We start from the raw sequence: 20,271 nt of genomic DNA on the forward strand, positions 1-20,271 counted from the left end.
GTTTATTAGATTTTTAAAAATTACAGAATATATTTTACAGACTATTATCGATTTTTTTATGTACACTTATAACGTTATACATATTATTATCATCGATGTTTCATCAAACAATAAAATAAAATTATTTGGAAACAAAAATAGTGTATGTGCGTGTGTGTGTGGTAGAAAGTCTTAGATAGTACATTAATTTAGGATTTCTTTTTAGAAAGTACATTAAAATGTATTGAATATCGCAATATATATAAAATAAAGACATTCTCGTTACATAATATGAACATTAAACAGAAATTATTTTTAAATAATAAAAATAATATAACTTTATATGCATTTGTGAGTAAAAATGGATTGATTTCGCTGTTAACTACATTTAACACACACACACACACACACACACACACACACACACACATACGCAGTTATTTTTATTATTATACAAATACAATATACAATAATGCACATAGGCATAGGTATCGGACGCAATCGCTTTCGCTTTTACATTACATTTTGTACACGCACGCATACATATAGTCATTTTTATTATTATACAATATATAATACACACTTAGCAATTATATACGTATCTATACATATACGTAATAAAACGGGTATCGGATGTAATCGCTTTCGCTGTACACACAAACCTGCATACACATTCACATCTATTATATGAATAATAATACACTAGCATTTTATTTACTTATTAATATACCCAGTAAGAGATACCGATCGAAAAATGTATATTAGATGTCTATAAACGTCTAATATCCGTCTTTCCGATCTACGATTTCTTACTGATGGGTATAATTGCGTATCGGATGCAATTGCTTTTTCGCTATTGCACTATATTTTGTACGCACATACACATATATAATTGTTATCTATAATCATTTAGTAATCATCTATCGATTACGCAAGTGCTAAAAAAACAAGGTCCCCGAGAATACGCAGAAATATAAAATATATTTCTATCTTTTCGCAATCTATATATCCCCGTAATTTTTTGTGCGTAAAATATATATGTGTAGGCTTGCGTGACATTATATATCGCAATCTAACGTATTACTTGTCATCGTCATTAGTGATATGATACACGTTACAAGTGTGAACAGATCTTAACGCATAACGAAGCATATGTGCGAGCACGGGGCATCGCGCGAGAATGACACGGAACACGGAACTGTCATCGAACGCCGTCTGGCGCTGGCGTCTGACATCTGACATCTCGCGCGCATGAAAACAGCTGGTATGGATCGCGAAGAAGCGTGTGCGTGACCGGCAAGCGACATGATGGACAGCGCGTTGAAGCGTCGCGTTGTCACGTCGTAAAGTGGACAATTCGTCGTCATCGTCGTTTAAATGACACGGCACGATGACGCGCTCGAAGATCCAGAAGATGAAGTTTTTCGTATTCCTACTAATCTTCCTGCTGGCGCAGACGGCGATTTGTAACGGGAGCTTTCAGGAGAAGAGGGACGCGACTGCCGAGGATAAGAAGATCTCTCTCGTCAATGAGGAGACCAATAAAGAAGTCGACAAGCGGGTTCAACAGAATGTGGCCGAATCGTCCTCTGTCGCGAAGAAGCCGGCGACCGAAGGAAACAAGACGCATGACAATATAACCTCAAAGTCGTCGCAGGACGTCACCGCGAATAGAACGCACATCGTGGACAAGGAGGTTCGTATCATTGAAGATAAGGATTGTCTAGTCAGAAGTTTCCTGGTGCAGACATTTTTTTAGTCTTATGGATAATCTTGATAATTTATTTCTGATTATAATTGATATTACCTCGCTATCTTGATGCAGCAGCCCAGTGAGGACCATGCGACCTTCAATACTGGTGCTCTTGTACGTGGTTTCTTAGTCTTTGTGGGACTAAGCATCCTTGTCATGGCCTACATCGTGTTCCGTAGCTTTAGGTGAATTTATTTGGATTTACCAGAGAGAGAAAGAGAGAGCAATAATATATCGATAGATCTCTAATTTGAAAATTTAACTGGTTGTTCTTATTGGCAGGTTAAGTAAGACGCGAGCCCAGCTGGTTCGAAAGTATGGTGTCCTCACACACAGGCAGGATGTTGAGATGCGACCGTTGCCATTGGAGGAGGAAGATGACGAGGACACAACTGTTTTCGATGCGAGCAACATTGTGACCAACATCCAGCATCAAAACGCATAAAAGTTTTCGCGCAGAGAAATACACCGTTGTGCTATTATATATATTATCCGTGTAATGCTGCTCTTACCATCGTACAACAATCTTAATAATATCAGACTAATTCTATCGTGATCTGTTGAGGTAAGTACACGAGAGAAGGACTATCAGAGTTTGGGGACAGGTTTAAGACATTCTTCAGTATTTTGAATAAAGTAATTTGCTTTGTGCAGCGAGATTATTATCAAATATGCATCTGCGATGCACTTATCATTGACATATTACGCTTGTCAGCAATAGATGTACTTTTCCTAACAAGAAAGAAAAGATCCAACATGTTTCTACCAATATTCTCCACCCTATTATAATATTACTATGTGATAATGTAAAATTTTAGATATGTATCATCTGAAAGCTAACGAAAAAGTTAATGGGTGGCTATATCTCTACTCTTATACACAGATTATATTTTAATTAATCTACGTTGTTATATAATTAAAATTATACAAATACAGATTGTCTCTATTTTCTTTAATACTACACATTAATAAAAATTGTGTACAAAACTTTATTCCAAATAAGTGTAAATATTATTTTGAGCTACATCTTTATTGGAAAAATATAAAAGAAAAATTAAAAAGTTGATAAAATAGTTTATTAATAAAATATATGTGTATATTTTGAATAACTTAGAATAACTACTATATTACAAAATTATTAGTATTATCAAAATAGAATTAATACTTTTCCAATAACGTATTATTGTTTCATTAAAATAATGCATATATATTTATGCTGTTTATATAATTCTCTCTATAAAAATGCATAAAAATTATTCATATACTATAAATCCCTATCATATATATCCATTCTCAACAGCATGAACTATTATATCTGCCAATCTTTGTCTTCCAGTTGATGTTTTAATATTAGATAATGTCCATACATCAGAAATATCCACTGCTTCATCATTCTTAATAATGGCATCTAAATCGAATGCTTGAGATGGATCCAACAGAGAAAATGGAACTGATTCAATCGCAAATACTAGTCCAACGATAAAGTAATCCTTTAACTGCAATTTATATTGATTAGTGCATCACTTTTTTCATTATTAAAAATTTTAAACACAAAATAGACATTTTACCTCTTTCATAAATAAATCCCATGGATAAATTTTTTCTGGATCAGATCCGAGAAATTTAATAGCATTGCTCAATTCGGAATGATAAGTTTTTAATATATCATTGAAATACTGATCGCGAAATGACTTTAGGGTGCACGAATAAACAAAGAACGATAAATCCATAATAGGATTACCGCAACGCGCAAGTTGAAAGTCTAGCATTAATGCTTCCTTTTGATTTTGCCCGATGTTTCGGACGAGAAAATTTGGAGCCCAACAATCACCCGCGGAGATAACAGACGTAGGGGCATTTCTTTTCTCACTGCATTCTGTGCACTTTTGGAATAATTTACCAAATTCATAGGAATTGAATTGCCTCTCAGCTTTACTGTTTGGATATTCGATAGCTAACGCATCTTTAGCTATATCCACTAGCTGTTTCTGTATAAAAGAACTGCTTTAATAATAATTAAATCAGATTACAGACATTAAAATATACATTGTAATATGTTACTTACATGAAATCTTCGATACCAGTTCCAGTTATGATTACCAAAGTAGGTTTCATTTAAAACACTTGCAAGTTTTATAAATCCTTCTTCCTTCTGGTCTCTATATGCAAACGAGATTGCATGAAATTTCGCCAATGTTTTTAAGATCACTATACATTCTGCCCAATCTATGCAGTTTTGTCTGGATGCAGGTCCAAATCCTAGGGGAGAGACATCCTCTAAGACAACAAAATCATTTTCGCCGTCGGTGTAAGAAATCAAGTAACGTGGTATGCACAATAGATTACTTTGTCCTTTGTCTGCTAAAAATTTTTCAAATTTGGGAACAATCTGTAAAATATAGTAACTGTTTGAGATTAAAATATTTATTCATTAATTATATATAGTTAACACTATTTTTTCAACAATATATACATTTTCTATTATATAAAAGAAAAGTATGAGTTATATATTTTTTCTTGCCTGTGTATAAAATAAGATTTCATTACGAAAAAAGTCTGCACTTCTAAAAGTCTTTCTTCTACCAATATTCTTTGGAATCGACTTTACGACAAAATTAACTTGTACATTTTGCTGTGGGTCACCATCTACGATACCATATAGTTTACCCTTATTGACAGTAGATAAATAACTATCACCTTTAGCAAATCCTTCATCAAAGGTCCAATCTGTCAGTTGCACTTTTTTCCCATTATATGCCTTACAGAGAATGTCTGTAAGCATCTCTTCCGTAAACTTGTCACTCACTTCATTCAAATTGATGCGATTCTTATTTTGACTCATGATTTTTTTCTATGCCTTTTTAAGAGACTATTTGATATGAAATTCTTTTATATAGTAATACTTTGAAGAAACTGATATTTTTTAAGGTTTAATATAATATTGAAGTTAATATGAAGATTTCCAACAATGCATTTATAATAATGTAATCATATTACAATCCACAATTGCGATAAATATTTTATTTTAACTCAATGACACCATTACTTTGAGAGCTGAAATAATAAAGGAAGATAAAATTGCTTTGGTTTATATATCAGCTGGTTTTATAGTCATATATCATATATCATGCTATGGTTTTTATATCAGCTATATAGCTGATGTTATCTTGTTGAATGTGACTTAATTCTTGTCTTTTCTTGAGATAAGACGAGAATGTACAATAAGTTCCTTATCATACGTGGAAATTAATTTTTTTTTTCAAAGCTTGATATAATACACGTTTCACATGCGAAAAATTAGCACTTGACGTATATCCGCAAGTATATCTATTATCTGTCGATGGAATACGTTTTTCTCGCCAAGGGAAAAAAAAAACACTTATGTTATCGATCGTTTCTCACATTAATGCATATCTATGATTATTGCAAAAAGAAAAACGTTATTTTCACACGTGAGCGATCCTTACTCATACACTTGTCACGCAACACTATTGGATGGAAATTTCCACTATTAATAAAAGAGTAGTCTGTTCAGAACTGCCTTACCAGGAGTCAGGAGTCTTATCAAGAACCATTATCCATATTCATACGTGGAGAGGGGAGAATAAATTGGGACAAGTAATCGGAAGGCTACAAAGCATCTATTCCTCCTACTAAAGCATTGTCACATGTCACCTCGCATTATAAAATACGCGCGCATAAGTTTTTATCATTTGACGAGAGATCCATATCATATCGATTTGTTAGATAAAAAGATAACCTTTCGTATGATTAGATTTTATTTGCGAGATAATGAATTGCATTTTAAAAAAGGAAACACTTGAAAAAAAAAAATATATATATATATATTAAAAAATATGATAATAAAATATTTTTGAATAGAAGTACTCTTTGATCAAAAGATTACGTAAAAAATATATGAAACAAATATGATAATAATTCTTAAATGGGAAAACTACTCCTTGTCCCTCCACCCCCCCCACAAAAAAATATATATATATATATATAAAATCTGGCTAGAAAGAAAAGGACTAATAAAATGTAGTTGATTTGCATAATAATTAACGTAGAAATAACAATCGTAAAAATGACAAACGTTTCGATTCGTTTTAACTTATCTTCGCTGTTGAATTAAATTCTTTTTATAGTCGTTATCGAAACGATCATTAATTACATAGATATATATATATATTTGCTCACATTAACAACTGGTTCTTGTTTTATTGATTTTTATTCTTTTACAGAGATCTTTTACACGATCTTTGTGAATCATATACTGATAAATGTGTGTGAGTCTGTATGAAGAACGACATTAAATCATAAATAAATCGTACTAAATACTATTACTGACTTTATCAGAATTAAGCTTTGAAAAGCGCAAGTATATATAGATGGTACAATTTTTTATTTCTCATTCTATTTCAAGCTTTACAGATTTATATTAATTTGAATAATTTATTATACATATATAACAAAAAATATATATAAAAAAGTTGAAAACATATGATAATAATGATTCTTCTTATTAAGAAAATATAAACTTTAAAGTGGACAAAGAATCCATTAATAAAAAATTTATTCACCAAAATACTCTGCAAATATTGTGTTTAATGCGATTGCATATGTATTATAGGAAAAATATGATAAAATTATTGCAAAGAAGATATATTATCAATGAAATAAAATTCATGTTTTCAAAGAATTCTTTGAAAACCTTTGTACACAAAAGCTTGACAATTTTTTTTTTATTTATTAGTTTTAATAAAATCAAGTATATATAGAAAATCAAATTGGATAACACTTCTATTATTTTAACATTTAATATTATTTATCCAGAAATCATTTTATACAAGTTTATATCAGATATATCCTTTTTCAAAAGCATGAACTATCACATCTGCTAATCTTTGTCTTCCACTTGTTGTTGTAATATTAGGTAATGATACTATTTCACCAATATCTACTGCTTCGTTGTCCTGAACAGCGGTATCTATGGTGAATGATTCAGATACATTCATTAAGCCTACTTGAATAGCTTCAAGTGCATTAAATACACCAAAAACAAATTGCTCCTTTACCTGAAATTAATATAAAGATTAATATAAACATCTTTATTTATTTTAAAGAAACAATTGTTACAAAATGGATATTTTACCTCCTGCATGAATAAGACCCATGGATAAATTTTTTCTGGATCAGATCCGAGAGATTTAATAGCATTGCTCAATTCGGAATGATAAGTTTTTAACATATCATCAAAATATTGATCACGAAATGACTTTAGAGTGCAAGAATAAATTAGGAATGATAAGTCCAAGATAGGACTAGCGCAACGTGCAAGCTGAAAGTCGAGCATTAATGCTTCCTTTTGACTTTGTCCAATATTGCGGATTAAAAAATTTGGAGCCCAACAATCACCCTCTATTACAACAGATGTAGGTGCATGTTTTCTCTCACATAATTCTCTGCACTTAGTGAAAAGGGCACCGAATTTGTAAGAATTGTATTTTTTTTCAGCTTTGCTATTGGGATATTCTGTGGCTATTGCATGTTTAATTACATCTTGTGACTTTTTCTGTAAAAAAAGAAAAAAAATATTTTATATTCTTAACAGAAAACTTTAAGAAGGCTTAAAAAAAAATTTAATATTGTGCATTATTTACGTGATAATTCTTGTACCAGTCCCAATGGTTACTGCCAAAGAAAGTTTCTTTTAAAGAATCTGTAATTTTCATAAACTCTTCTTTCTTTTGATCCTTGTATGCGAATGAAATCGCATGAAATTGAGCCAGTGTCTTCAAGATTGCTGTACATTCTGTCCAGTCTAAGCAGTTATGTCTCGATGCGGTATAAAATCCTAAGCAAGAGGCATCTTCCAGGACCAGAAAATCGTTTTCATTATCTGTGAAAGAGATTATATGACGTGGTATACATAACAGATCGCTCTGTCCCTTGTCTGCTAAAAAGTTTTCAAATTTAGAGGCAACCTGCAAAACAGATGAATAAAGAATGTTTGTGATTTTTTTACACAAATAAGTAATATAAATTCTTTCAAATAAATAATGTATGTGTATAGATTCAAGAAAGAAAAGAGAGAAAAAAGTGTGTTTATGTAATAGTCTTGCCTCTATATAGAAAGCAATTTCATTATGGAAAAACTCTGTGCATCTGAGAGTTTTTCTTGTGCCAGGATTTTTTGGCATTGACTTTACGATGATATTCACTTGCACATGTCTTGAATTATCATTGATAATACCATTCACTTTGCCCTTATAAACATTTGACAAATAATTGTCACCTTTAGCAGATCCTTCATTAAAATTCCAATCTGTCAGTTGCACTTCTTTCTGATTACATGCTTTAAAAAGGATATTTGTTAACACTTCTTCTGTAAATTTGTTATTTATCTCATTCAAGTTAGTACACTTTTTGTTCTGATTCATCATTTCTTTTCAATATTACGAACGGTTGTATTTATGAGAAATTTATTAATATACATTTATTAAATATTTTATATTTATGAATATAAATACGCATAAAGGATCAAAATTCTAAATTAATAAACAACAAATGTACTAACGCATCGTAACCAAGTAATGAAGTGCACGTAGTATATATATCTTATCTAAATGATAAAAATTTCGCGCTTTATCAAACTGATAAAATATATGGATCGTTAGGCAGCAAATCAGAGAATGAAAACGTTCATTTGTGATATTTGTGGTTCGATGCAAATTACAAGGATTCCGCTGATTTAATTCATCAAAATAGTCTAATTTATTGATTAGTACTTCTTAATAACCTTTATTAATAATTCGTTATCACTTTAGTTTAAAAAAATTGGTTAAATTTTTATCATTAAAAAATATTAAGTTTTAATAAAATAGCAACCAGAATCAAATTCTAATTCTGATTTCTGAAATTAAAAAATAAAAATAATTATGTACTACCACATTATCGTTTTCCAGAGAAAGTTGCATATACATATATAATATATAAAATGTAGAAATATTAAAATATAGAATGAAAATGAGAAAAAATACTGAAAATAAAAGGAATGAAATATAAAATAAAACAAAATTCTAATATGCATATATAACTGTGACACGAGATTATATTTATATATATTACATTATAAAATTTGTTTAGGAAACCTAAACTCGGAACCTTTTGCGTAGTATGTGTGGAGATTCTAAACATAGATATTGTTCTTGTCAAATTTATCTGTATAATATTATTCAGATAAATTAATAATATCGCGAACAACAATTTGTAAAGACGTATTTCAACTAAAAGTCCATTTGTTACAAAAGTGTAAAAACGATATCTTTTTTTATACATATGTACGTTCGATGCGCGTGAACGGCTGAAATTTCATTCAAAAGATAAATGTAGAAATTTTTTTTCGCAAAAAAGCTTTTATTTACATTTGTTCCGTTTCGTTTTAGCATCTAGAGAAATTTATAAATGCAATAAAATCCCACACAAATCGATCGCGCACTCATATTGATCACTTGTTGTGGAATGTTTCACATAATAAATACAGCTTCTGAGATAAATTAAAATACAAGTCTTGTTGTGTGCATTTACAACCGAGAATTGTATAGATTCCAACACGTCAAATGGAATCTAACCGTAAATTTCATCATAACAGTAGATTCGTTCACAACGAGCCCGTATATCTTATTTACAATGTCTATATATAAACATATACACTGCGACCGCTTAAACCTATCGATATACGGAGTAAAAGGTAATAAAAAGTACTATTTTGTACCTTAGAATCTGAGAAATAAAGTAAAATGCTGGCCTGTGTGTGTATGTGTGACGTTAAATCGCACTTATGTCATCTATTCTATATCGGTAATAAGTATTCTTTTTTATGTCTTTTTTTATTCTCTTTCGATTTATTAAATGTAAATCTGTTGACGTTAGTTGCGACTCGTCTAACTCTCTCTCTCTCTCTCTCTCTCTCTCTCTCTCTCTCTCTCTCTCTCTCTCTCTCTCTCTCTCTCTCTCTCTCTCTCTCTATCTTTCTTTCTCTCATTCTTTCTCTCTCTCTTAATGACTAAACTTAACGTATAATCCGCAATTCTTAACCTAGTGTCTTAGCCGCTAACTAAATCGTACAATTGGACTGAGTGATAAATTATCATCGACTGTACAAACACCGCTTTCAGCTTGACACAATCACATCCTAATCTCGGAATACCTGAATGAGAATCGTAATTATTTTCTCCAGTTGTGTTTGGACCTCGCGTGCAATTTTTTTTTTTTTTGTAAAAAATATACCTCCTGTTGGTCGCAAAGCTGATTTTATATCGAATTTACTTGAGAAGTTTCACTCAAAAAAGGATAAGTACCAATTAAATAGATGATTATTCGAAGCGCTTCATCGCACATACGATTATATAAAATGAATGCCTGCACGGTTGTAAAAATTGTCATGACAATAGGACGTTCAAAGTTTTTTCTAGTCACGCGAATAATTAATAATATATTTGCTAAAACACATTTTTCGTTAACATTATGGCAATGTTAAAAAATTTAAAATCATTTGTGTTTTTTCCAATATGCGCGCGTTCCACAGCCCATCTTCGGTACTAGCAGTGAACGTAAAACCGAGAGAAAAGCGCGTTTCCCTATATACTTCAGTGAGACACATTATTTTTTTTTTTATTTTTCTTCAATCACATGAATCTTAATAAGTACCAAGTGCCTAATATAAGATCAAGTTTCGATATACCCTGAACTACCCACATACAGGTAGAGGAACCTCAAATGAGTTCGCCGTATACTTTTACTCGCTCTTATCGAGGATTAAAATAAATATGTATAGAAGTATCGTACGGCAGAGGCTTGGCTCGGACGTCGATGCGAAGCGGGAGAGCGGGAATGGCATTAGGTTGTCTATACACAGGACATATCTTACATAGAGTATAAGATAAAATTAGTTTTCGAGTTTAGACCGAAGTTTGCGAGGGCGACGATTCCCGCGATTCATGTCAATGTATCCTATATATTTCATTATCGACGATCTCGTTCGTCTGCAACAAGATTACGATTATATCAGAGTCATAAAGAGAAAAATAAATTCCAAATAAATTATAATTATAAAAAAAAAAAATCAATGCAAAAATACGATGTATACAACAAATCATTGAAAAGTAATATCATATTGTGGTTTTATTTTCTGTTACACCTACCGAGTTAACAAAAATCACGTTTTAGTCTTCGCATTGGCACAGCCTTTACGTGTTGTTGTAAAGTTGATGGTGAGTTTGCTGATGCTGACTCGGGTGTGAGTGTTGCAGCGAGTGCTGATGTTGATGGGGATGCTGATGCTGTACTGTCGAATGCCTCGTATTGTATCTGACGCTACCGGCAAGCGAGCTTCCCCTACCGTGAGTACCGACTATGCTCTGCGTATCGGACAGCTCGTCCTCCTCTGCGCCAAGACTCCGGAATCTAACGAAGCCGGCCTCGGCGACTAGCATCGTCGAGCCGCTGGTCGGAGCTTGTTCATGTAGGCCTTGTATAGGCGTATGCCTGCCGCGAGTTTCAGAATTTCTTAGAGTTTGTATGCCGTTACCATGACGACTTAAGGAACCTCGACCTTCGTGAGGAAAGTGTCCCATTGTGCCTGACTTGCGGATGGAATGTCTCTCGAAGGTACCTATATGCAACACACAAGAAAACATTAATTTTTGTAAACACAAACCCGGTACTAACTTAAATAATTGGCAAAACGATAGAGATAGTGGAAATATTAGTTTTCTTAGACTGACAAAATAAAAAATAAACTATTTCATAAAGAGTAAAGAGATTCTCAGTGACATATATATATATATAAAATTTTTCATATTACCTGATATGTTCAAATGCTCGGGCAGAGTGTTTAGCGGAAAACTGTCATCGTAAACTTGTTTTCCCGTTCTCATGGTGTAATTCTGAATCGCTTGGTTGGTACTACATATGGCAGGATAGAGCACATCGTCCATGTTCTCTGTGGAGGTGGAACTGCCGCAAGGAAACAGCGCAAAGCCCGAGTGCACCGAGTGTTGCTGTATTTGTTTTTCGCGCAGAGGATACTGGGATAGACTAGCGACCCAGGCCAGGAGACCACAAACGCATAGTTCCAGCACTCTGACTGAGAACTGCCAACCCCACCAGAGCCACGGATGCGGCTGCGGACGTTCCTGGATGCCGAATATACCATAGAGCTGCACGAAACCCATGAGAATGAATAGCAGAGCAGTGGCGATGGTGGTGGTAATGGCAGTGTTGAGCGCCACTGTGGTAGGATCGGCACCCATCATATGATTCGCGCCGGCTGCCTTGTTACTGGCCACGTGGATCTGTGAGCGCACCACGCGGTATACGTACATGTAGCATAGACCCAGCGTAACGCAGACAATGATATAGATACATTGACAGATGAGCGGCAAAATTCGCGCCTCGTCTTGATAGCCGAGCACGTGCGTGGACACATGAAGAGACACGCACAGCACAATGTGCACTATGGACGAGAGTATGAGCGTGATGGGCGAGAGGATGCTGTTGTTGAGCGATGGCGCTTCCGAACACCGAGCGAGATATAGTACCAGAGTAGCGAAGGCCGTGGATAAGAGCGGCGCTGGCAGATACATTAGCACCCTGGACAACGGCTCCGGCAGCGATTGTCCGAGATTATAAGCGTCGTAGAAGAGATGGAAGCACCTCAGAGTGCAGATGGTAGTCAGCAGCAGATGAACAGCCAGGAAATATGACTGCGTGAGTAAATTCGTCGCTTCGTTGAAACGCACAATCTTGTAGATTGAGTATAGAGCCATGAGTGTGAACATAATCGCCGCGAGGTACACGTGCAGCGACCAGGCGATGCGCCAAGTGGACTCGAGCGAATGCGTGTCGACATGCGGCACCAGACGCTCATCGTCATCGTCGTCGACATTAGTTGGTCGCTTCGACGTCGGTGCTGGCGGTTGCGCCTGCGGATACGGCAGCCTCTCCGTGTCTACTATCTCGATACTATCCTCGTGTCCGTTTCTTAGCCCGTGATGATAGCTGTCATCATCTTGCCGGCCAGTGTTTGGTAGGTTGAAGATGGTCGGTTGGGTAACGGCGATTCTCGAAGGATCTGCGGTACTGCCGAATGTAATGGTGCTTGGTGCTGACGTAGTCTTCTCGGTCGTCGGAGCAAGCGGTATGTTCGGTAGTAGCGGGCTCTTCGTGGCTAACGGCTTCAACAATATATCGGGAATATCCTGCTTCCTGCCATTGCTGCCGGACAAGATCCTCGAGATGCTGGGGTAATGAAGAGTCACGAATGAAGGGTCATTGGTATTGTTCCGTCGATTGGTTTCGCTAGACTCCGCAGGCCTTTGCTCCGCTCTGGTGTCGGGCACATTCACCGGCTTATTCCTTGAGTGAGAATGATGCCTCTCCGGCACTTGGGAGGAGGGATTCTGAGGTAGATCCGGCGGTCGGATAGGTATCCGCTCGTGTGCCGGCGTCAGGCTTGGCGGTGGCACCGGCCTCCTGCTGCCGGTGTACACATCCGAATTGGTGCCGCGTAGCGTGGGCTTGTCGGCAAATGGATGCAGGTACTCTGGCGGCAGGGGTGGCGTAAAGAGTGCTCTAGATGGTGGCGCGTACGACGGAAGATCTCGGAGGATGGGCGAGGCTGTGGCCCGTGGCACTGCCGGATATTTGACGGCGGGTATCGACGGGCTAGCAGTAGTAACGCTGGTGGTCGTACTGGTGGTCAACGGCGATGGCACTGTCGACAGCGTCGTGCTGGCCGATACCTGAGCGTCATACGCCGGCACGCTGCGTTTCGTGGTCGCAGAGCTGTGCGCTACCTTATTAAAGATCGCCGCCAGGTTCTTCTCCAGAGCGGTGTGGTCTAGATTAAAGATCGGGCTGTTGGGTCCGCCGTCGCCGCTCGCCGAACAGACAGTCGAGCAGGACTGTACGGCCATCAGGACGAATAGGAGGAACAGTCGCATCATCGGGGTCATAACGCTCGACCGAACCGTATCGGGGGGGATGATTCTGAACACTTAGATACCCTGTCTGGGCATCTCATTCCATAACACAGGGTCAACCTCGTCGCTCTACGACAAGGACGACGACAATGAGAATCGTAAGGACACTTGTTTAAATGTGCCTTTGCTGATGTCCTTCTCTTTCTCTCTAGTTCTATAGTTTTATAGTTCTATTCAAGGATACTAATTTCCTCTCGCGGAAAATCCTGTCACGTCACATTCCTGAAATCGCTGGCTGTCTCTCGATCTTCTCTCACCGTATCGTTCCCTTTGACCGTGACATCCAGCGCGTTCCCCTCCGATGTCGATGTGTCGCGTTGTATTTTTATATCTTATAGCCTGATAATGTTTTTCGTGATTGATCTCTCTCCTCTCTCTGTGGATATCGTTGCTATTTGCGATATACACGAAAAGGTTTTGAAAACGGGAAGGGATAGGGTCAAGAATGTCTCCTCTGTAACTACTCGTATCTACATCTTTGAGGCCTCACGTCAGGCCAAATAGAGATAACTCCCTTGATAACTCTGCGACGTGTCGGACGATTAGGCGACGTGTAAGATAGGATTCAATTTCTTCTTCACAGCATCTAACGGCCCTCGGTCAACTACCGTCCCGTTCCACGTGCTTTCATTATATACACAGTGTCGGGATACGCGATCTGATAGCCACCCCACCGGATTATTTTGTCGTGCTAACTTCGTTGTTCTCGCGCGGTTGACTCGATTTAAAATCTATCTACTTTCAGCAACCAATATAGGCGACGACATGGGCTTGTTAACTGAGTTTGATCCGATAACACTGCTGATGCTGCTGCTTCTGCTCCCTGAAGCCATCCCAGATCCGCGAGAGCCTCGGCCGGAACGTGGATTCCCGGGGGAGCATTTAACGCGCCGAATTGGGCCGTATCCCTAGTCGTCGTCGTGGCCTCGTAATTACTGTATCCATTTCTTTAATTAAGACGCGAGTGTGCTCGCTACAGTCATACGTTGCTCCTCTAGTCTCTTTGCGATGCTACGCCAAGCACCTGCAAAAAAAAAAAAACGTCTGTCGTTAGTTCACAAGAAAATGAAAATAATTATAATTCTTAATCTATAGATACAACAGGGAGAAAGAGAAAGAGGGAGAGATTATAAGAATAGATTATATAACAAGAAAAAAATCAGTCAAATTGAAAAGCTTAAAAATTAAATATTAAAGAATTGAAAAGCTTATAAGTAATCGGGGGAAAAAAAAAAAAAGTATTATCCAAATAATTCTGATGTATTTTTCAACTAAAAAGAAATACAAGAAAAAAGAAAAAGCAAGTTCAAGTGTTTCGTTTCCAGCGAGTTACACTGAACAACTGCTGTTGTTTGCATTTCTGATTTCGATTACGCTTTCGTCGTGCAATTAATCAATTAAACGAATAAAAATAAAATATACATTGTCCGCAAATGCACAATATCCGTTGCGCATCATTAATTTATTCGTTATTAATATTATTAGCCGGCAGAATGTATGTGAACGAGCAAGTTCGCGCGAGGAGGTATCCTATATAATTGAGTTATTCATAAATATTACTATTTATCGTTATTAAGTTAATTAAGTTCGATATAACGGCCACTGCGCGGCTGTGCCACCCGGTTGGTAATTCGCTGGCAGTAATTGATCGTAAAACGATCCAATGTGGCGGGATATAAATTTCGAAGAGGCCTTAGACAACGAACGAAGTCTTACAAAACGATCGCGTCTCGACCTTATACGCGATATGTGCACGGTCCAGGAAATTGATTGGTCAGGTAAGACGGAATACGTGGATGAGTCATGATAGAAGGTATAGGGTGAGTGACCATCGATTTCTTCCCGGCTATCATACAAGATATCTCGTTTCGCGAACGAAACTTAATAACGGGGACATATCTCTCATAGTTCCGTTCCGAGCCGGGTGAGACTCGATTTTCGATCATCCGGCCGGCGATCGTAGGTGGATGCTCGAATATACCCAGAGCGACGAAGAAATATCCATGTAATAAGGCAAACTATTTCGAAACTAATCTGAATATTTAATCATGATAATTTTATCATTGCGATAAATTATTTTATCTTTAAGAAATTCTAAGTTTAGCGAATCAAAAAATAACATACTTTTAACATCGCGTAAAATTTTTATTTAATCGAACAAATGAGTAGCGTGTTCTTTTTCGTTAAAAAAAAATATATATATATATATTTTAATGATAAAATGAAGATAAAAAATTGCAATTGTAATTTCTCATCTTCATCTTACAAAGCATTAAAAATATATTTTTTAATAAAAAAGACATTTGTCTTTTTGTGTTTAAATAAAAATTTTACATGATATTAGAAAGAGCATCTTATTTTTTAATTCTCCTATAATCCCTTTATTTAATTAAACAACACAAAAAGTCGCGCAAAAGTTGATAGTGCGTTCAAAGATTTTTTTTAAATAGATAAGTCAATTATATGATGTAACTCTTGCATATGGCATATAAACTGAACTAGCTAAAAATATTCTGCTTTATGGAAGATATCGAGAATATCTCGTGACATTTCGTAGACAAAGTTTCGTGTTAAAAAAATTATAGCTCGCATACGATCAAGCGTTATTGTAAATAGTTGTGTGTAACACGATGATATAATCTCGTGACGATGTCAATCCGACTCTTAAGTAGTCGATATTATGATTCATAGGTGATCAGAAACATCTCGTGACACTTTGTAGATAGCAAAAAGTATATCATGTCACGGAATCAAGTATGACAAAATATAAATGTACGCTTTCAACGTCGTAGGGGAAATGAGTATTCTTTCTAGATTGATAAAAACGTATAGGTGGATAACATATATAGCTGACTGAGAAGCGATTTGTCTCTTTTTCAACGAATATCTTAGGACCTGACGTAACTTAAAATATTCGTTGCATGCGCTGCCCCTTACGTGTAATCTGATTTTCAAATACACTGTCGCTCTATCGAGATTCTATCGCGCAAAAATGGATATAACTTTTGACATCTAAGATAGATTGTGTTGAACCAAACACGTGTCATGCCCCGGAATTATCAATTAATAAACATCGTTTGTTTGCTTGTTTTGTACATTCGAAAATTTACCGATAATTTTTTTTTTTTTTTTTTTTTTTTTTTTTTTTTTTTTTTTGCGAAGACTATAAATATGATCCATCTCTTATTAATCAAATTTTGACCGCGATGAAAATTTATCCTTTTTCAGTGAATTGTTTTTTTATTTTTAATCCTAATTCAAGATTAATTAATTTCAGCGAACTTTTAACACTGTAGTTTATTATATCATTGTTTTTTTGGCTCAATTAAATATTTAATCAAGTCATCGAAAAATTTATAGATAGGAGAAACGATAATAATTCTGCAACATTTCGATATGTATATATATAATCATACATTATATAAGTTCAACGTATAAATCTCATATCGATATCTACCATCCGGTCGCTTCCATGATTATTACAAGTTTCGTGACATAGAATCGTTGAAATCGTTCGGAATAAAGGGCTATTATAACTGATGCACGTTTGCAAGATCCACATATCAGGGTAATGGTCTATCTGTGAATTAAGCATTAGATCGAATATCCATCAGCGAAGAAAGTTTTAACCAACGACGTGATTGAAGTCATCAAACTCGTGTATAAAGCTTATTGAAAGCAGCTCTCTATCTTGTTTTTAGATAATTTATCAATAAAACCTGTTTTAGACGATCTTCTAATTCCCGATAAAATTCAAGAATTCTAATGTATATATATTTATCCTAATATATATGTATAATATATTATATATAATATTTTATATAATATTATATATATATATGTGTGTGTATTTTACTTTTTTCTTTAAATTTTTTCTGTATTATAATTATTACAAACAAAATTCTATGTAAATCTGATCTAAAACGAGCTTAAAATATTTGCCTATTGTTTCTTTTTAATAATATTGTATATATATATGACAAGTGCCAAGACTTCCTCTTTACATAATTTTGCATCGTCAAACATTAGATTATTTATGAAAAAATCCACGATTCAAAAGACACGTGTTTTCTGACGTAATTCTAGATACAAATTACTCGGGTAACTATATGCCCTAATTTTAACCCTTCGCTTAGATTCCCAAGCTCGCGACGACTTTATCATCAGCTGTGATTTGGCGGTTTAATTTAGCAAACACGCGGCGCTCATTGATCCGTTGGTTGATTTGCGCATCTGTGTCCTTTCCTCCCTCCCCCTCATCGTTGATCCGCGATCTATCGAATGGGGGTGCGCCAATACACAAACTCCGCGGGCGATTTGTTCGATGGGAATTGATTAAACCAAAATCAATGCAGCTAATAATAGTCTTTGTTAAGGGTCAAATGTGTTTATGCGATCAAGCAGGTAATTTTTGCCATCGCTCTGTCGAGCTAATTGATCCTATTATTATTGTATGCGAACACAAATGATTGATTCTGGTTTATGATACTACGTGATATTACGTGATTTACAAGAGATATGCAGAGTTTTTGTATCTTAAGTTTAGCAATATCGAAAAATACTGATGATTCTCTGTATTAATAATTTTTGTTGTTAATATAAAAAAAGCGTTATAAACGTATAAAATTAAAGAGAACTTTTTTCATAATATAAATTGTTTTTTTAACGAATTTACAGAAAGAGCAAAATGTTATTATTGTCCATCCGAGTTGAAATATTGTACTTGATCGTTTCTAAGTCTTAAGAGTGATCGAAATGATTGCATACGAAGAAAAGTTATACATAAGGTATACATTGATATAAGTTGTTAGTTGACATAGTAAGTCGAAATAACTTCATGTTTCCTTGACTTGGTTTAATTAATTATGCAATTGTCAAGACAGGTATGTTAAGGGGTCACGTTAGTTCTCTCTTTCTCTCACATGCTTCCATATAATATAATATCTAGGTAAAGCTGTCTAGCTATTCGTGACTAACTACAGTCAGTAAATTGGCAAAGTGGTGGATGGGGTGGAACATGACCAAATGGGGCGCATGAAGACTCGCAAGAAATAATGTTTACATCTGTGATTGCCGTGCATGACTATTCTTGTAATTTACAAATTTCTGACATACCATATTTGAAATTCTATTTTCTTAAACACGCGCCAAAAAAATTACATCTCCGTACAAGTCGCAGCTCGATACACATACATATATATATATATATATATATATATATATATATATATATATATATTATATGGACCGTTTATTTTGAAAGTGGTGTAAGTCCTTTTTTTTTTTAAATGAGATATGACGTAATTTATGCTTAATTTAGTGTAAACTTTTTGTTTATAACTAGTTAGTATTTAATATCTTAAAAAATGCCAATGCTTTGTTGAATTTAAAATTGGCCGGTAAAAGAAATTGCGTAACCATTGATTATGAAAGTGGTGTAAGTCCAATTTCCATCACGATGCCAGGCCTATTAGATACGAAAAATATAAGGATATGCAGCAGCTATTACCTTATATACCTTCTGTGCATCATGAATATTTCAAAACACTGTCACATGAAGAGCATAAATAATTAATAATACCAATATCTTGTGTTAAGTTTAACGATATATAAATATAATTAACGTTCAAAATAAAAAATACTAATTCTATTTTATTTCTTGTTATTATTTATAAACAAAATTGGATTAATATGAAATATATCTTAAGTGATATTTGTTATTTCAAAATTGAAATTAAATGATATTTACAATTGACTAATTATGAAAGTGGTGTAAGTCCATTTGCAGCCTGGAAATATATATTATTTTAGTTAAATTCGCCTAAAAGAAATTTATATAATCAAATTACATATTGATAAATTAGTACAAACATTCCCAGACTTCACATAATTAACCTATATTTTTTAATTGTCAGATCTGCTAACATTTAATTTTCTCGAAACAAAAGAAAATGGACTTGCACCACTTTCAAAATAAACGGTCCATATATCTTCGCTCATATATAGTACTCTAATACTATTATTCTTTTAAATTCGATTTATTTTTAATAATAATTTAATATAAATATCATAAAGATTATTATAATGTCATAAAGAGGTAATTATTTTTCAGTTTGACATTTCAACTGTTTTAAATTGCAATATTTTTCTTGTTTATTTTATACGTGACTTAATTACCAAGTATTCAAGAAATAAATGATTTAACTTAACACATGTCACGCCGTTTTTAAAATGTTTCTGTCGGTTATTGCGAAAGATGATTTAAGGAAATCGTATTACACTTTGCCCGTAAAAATATTTTCCAATCCGTATAACATGACGATTTCGCGGACAGAGAACGGAAACGTTCGTGAGAGAAATATTTGTTCGATGAATATTAATTTTGGCTAAACGATTTCGAAATATCTTTGCTATGGCCCATTACTCATCGTAACGTACAAAATATCACAGGGAATATCGGTGATTGATATTACACGCGTAATTTGATTGCGT

General features: G+C 34.8%; 4 protein-coding genes and 1 long non-coding RNA gene across 6 annotated transcripts in view; 1 reads left to right on the forward strand and 4 right to left on the reverse strand.

Annotated features, from left to right (window-relative positions):
- Positions 1-1,225: 1,225 nt before the first annotated feature.
- On the forward strand, positions 1,226-2,690 carry LOC138932339 (uncharacterized). Of its 2 annotated transcripts, none has more exons than XM_070294052.1 (3): positions 1,226-1,675; positions 1,805-1,917; positions 2,015-2,690. In XM_070294052.1, the coding sequence occupies exons 1-3, from the start codon at positions 1,370-1,372 to the stop codon at positions 2,175-2,177; spliced, it is 582 nt and encodes a 193-aa protein (XP_070150153.1). In that variant the 5' UTR covers positions 1,226-1,369; the 3' UTR covers positions 2,178-2,690. The 2 variants fall into 2 exon arrangements, with proteins under 2 accessions (XP_070150153.1, XP_070150154.1); XM_070294053.1 differs by having other exon boundaries at positions 1,808-1,917.
- A 101-nt stretch (positions 2,691-2,791) lies between these two features.
- On the reverse strand, positions 2,792-5,391 carry LOC138932295 (uncharacterized). The gene is made up of 4 exons (XM_070293972.1): positions 4,254-5,391; positions 3,798-4,121; positions 3,301-3,720; positions 2,792-3,228 (listed from the first exon to the last, which is right to left on the reverse strand). Exons 1-4 carry the CDS (start codon positions 4,572-4,574, stop codon positions 3,010-3,012), a joined length of 1,284 nt encoding a protein of 427 aa, XP_070150073.1. The 5' UTR covers positions 4,575-5,391; the 3' UTR covers positions 2,792-3,009.
- A 1,160-nt stretch (positions 5,392-6,551) lies between these two features.
- On the reverse strand, positions 6,552-8,242 carry LOC138932330 (uncharacterized). The gene is made up of 4 exons (XM_070294040.1): positions 7,858-8,242; positions 7,396-7,719; positions 6,888-7,307; positions 6,552-6,810 (listed from the first exon to the last, which is right to left on the reverse strand). Exons 1-4 carry the CDS (start codon positions 8,176-8,178, stop codon positions 6,592-6,594), a joined length of 1,284 nt encoding a protein of 427 aa, XP_070150141.1. The 5' UTR covers positions 8,179-8,242; the 3' UTR covers positions 6,552-6,591.
- Positions 8,243-9,677: 1,435 nt separating this feature from the next.
- LOC138932329 (uncharacterized) lies at positions 9,678-14,689 on the reverse strand. Its single transcript, XM_070294038.1, has 3 exons — positions 11,601-14,689; positions 10,939-11,408; positions 9,678-10,779 (listed from the first exon to the last, which is right to left on the reverse strand). Exons 1-2 carry the CDS (start codon positions 13,750-13,752, stop codon positions 10,984-10,986), a joined length of 2,577 nt encoding a protein of 858 aa, XP_070150139.1. The 5' UTR covers positions 13,753-14,689; the 3' UTR covers positions 9,678-10,779; positions 10,939-10,983.
- Positions 14,690-14,702: 13 nt separating this feature from the next.
- The window catches only part of LOC138932331 (uncharacterized), a 138,812-nt gene continuing 133,243 nt past the window's right edge, over positions 14,703-20,271 (reverse strand). The window contains exon 3 of the long non-coding RNA XR_011446763.1: positions 14,703-14,803. This is a non-coding gene — a long non-coding RNA (uncharacterized lncRNA). The remainder of the gene's footprint in view (positions 14,804-20,271) is intronic.

Source organism: Polyergus mexicanus, unplaced genomic scaffold (genome assembly GCF_030449975.1).
Source record: "Polyergus mexicanus isolate NDT 795.1 unplaced genomic scaffold, iyPolMexi1.0 SCAF_4, whole genome shotgun sequence".
In the NCBI taxonomy this organism is placed as follows: Eukaryota; Metazoa; Arthropoda; class Insecta; order Hymenoptera; family Formicidae; genus Polyergus; species Polyergus mexicanus.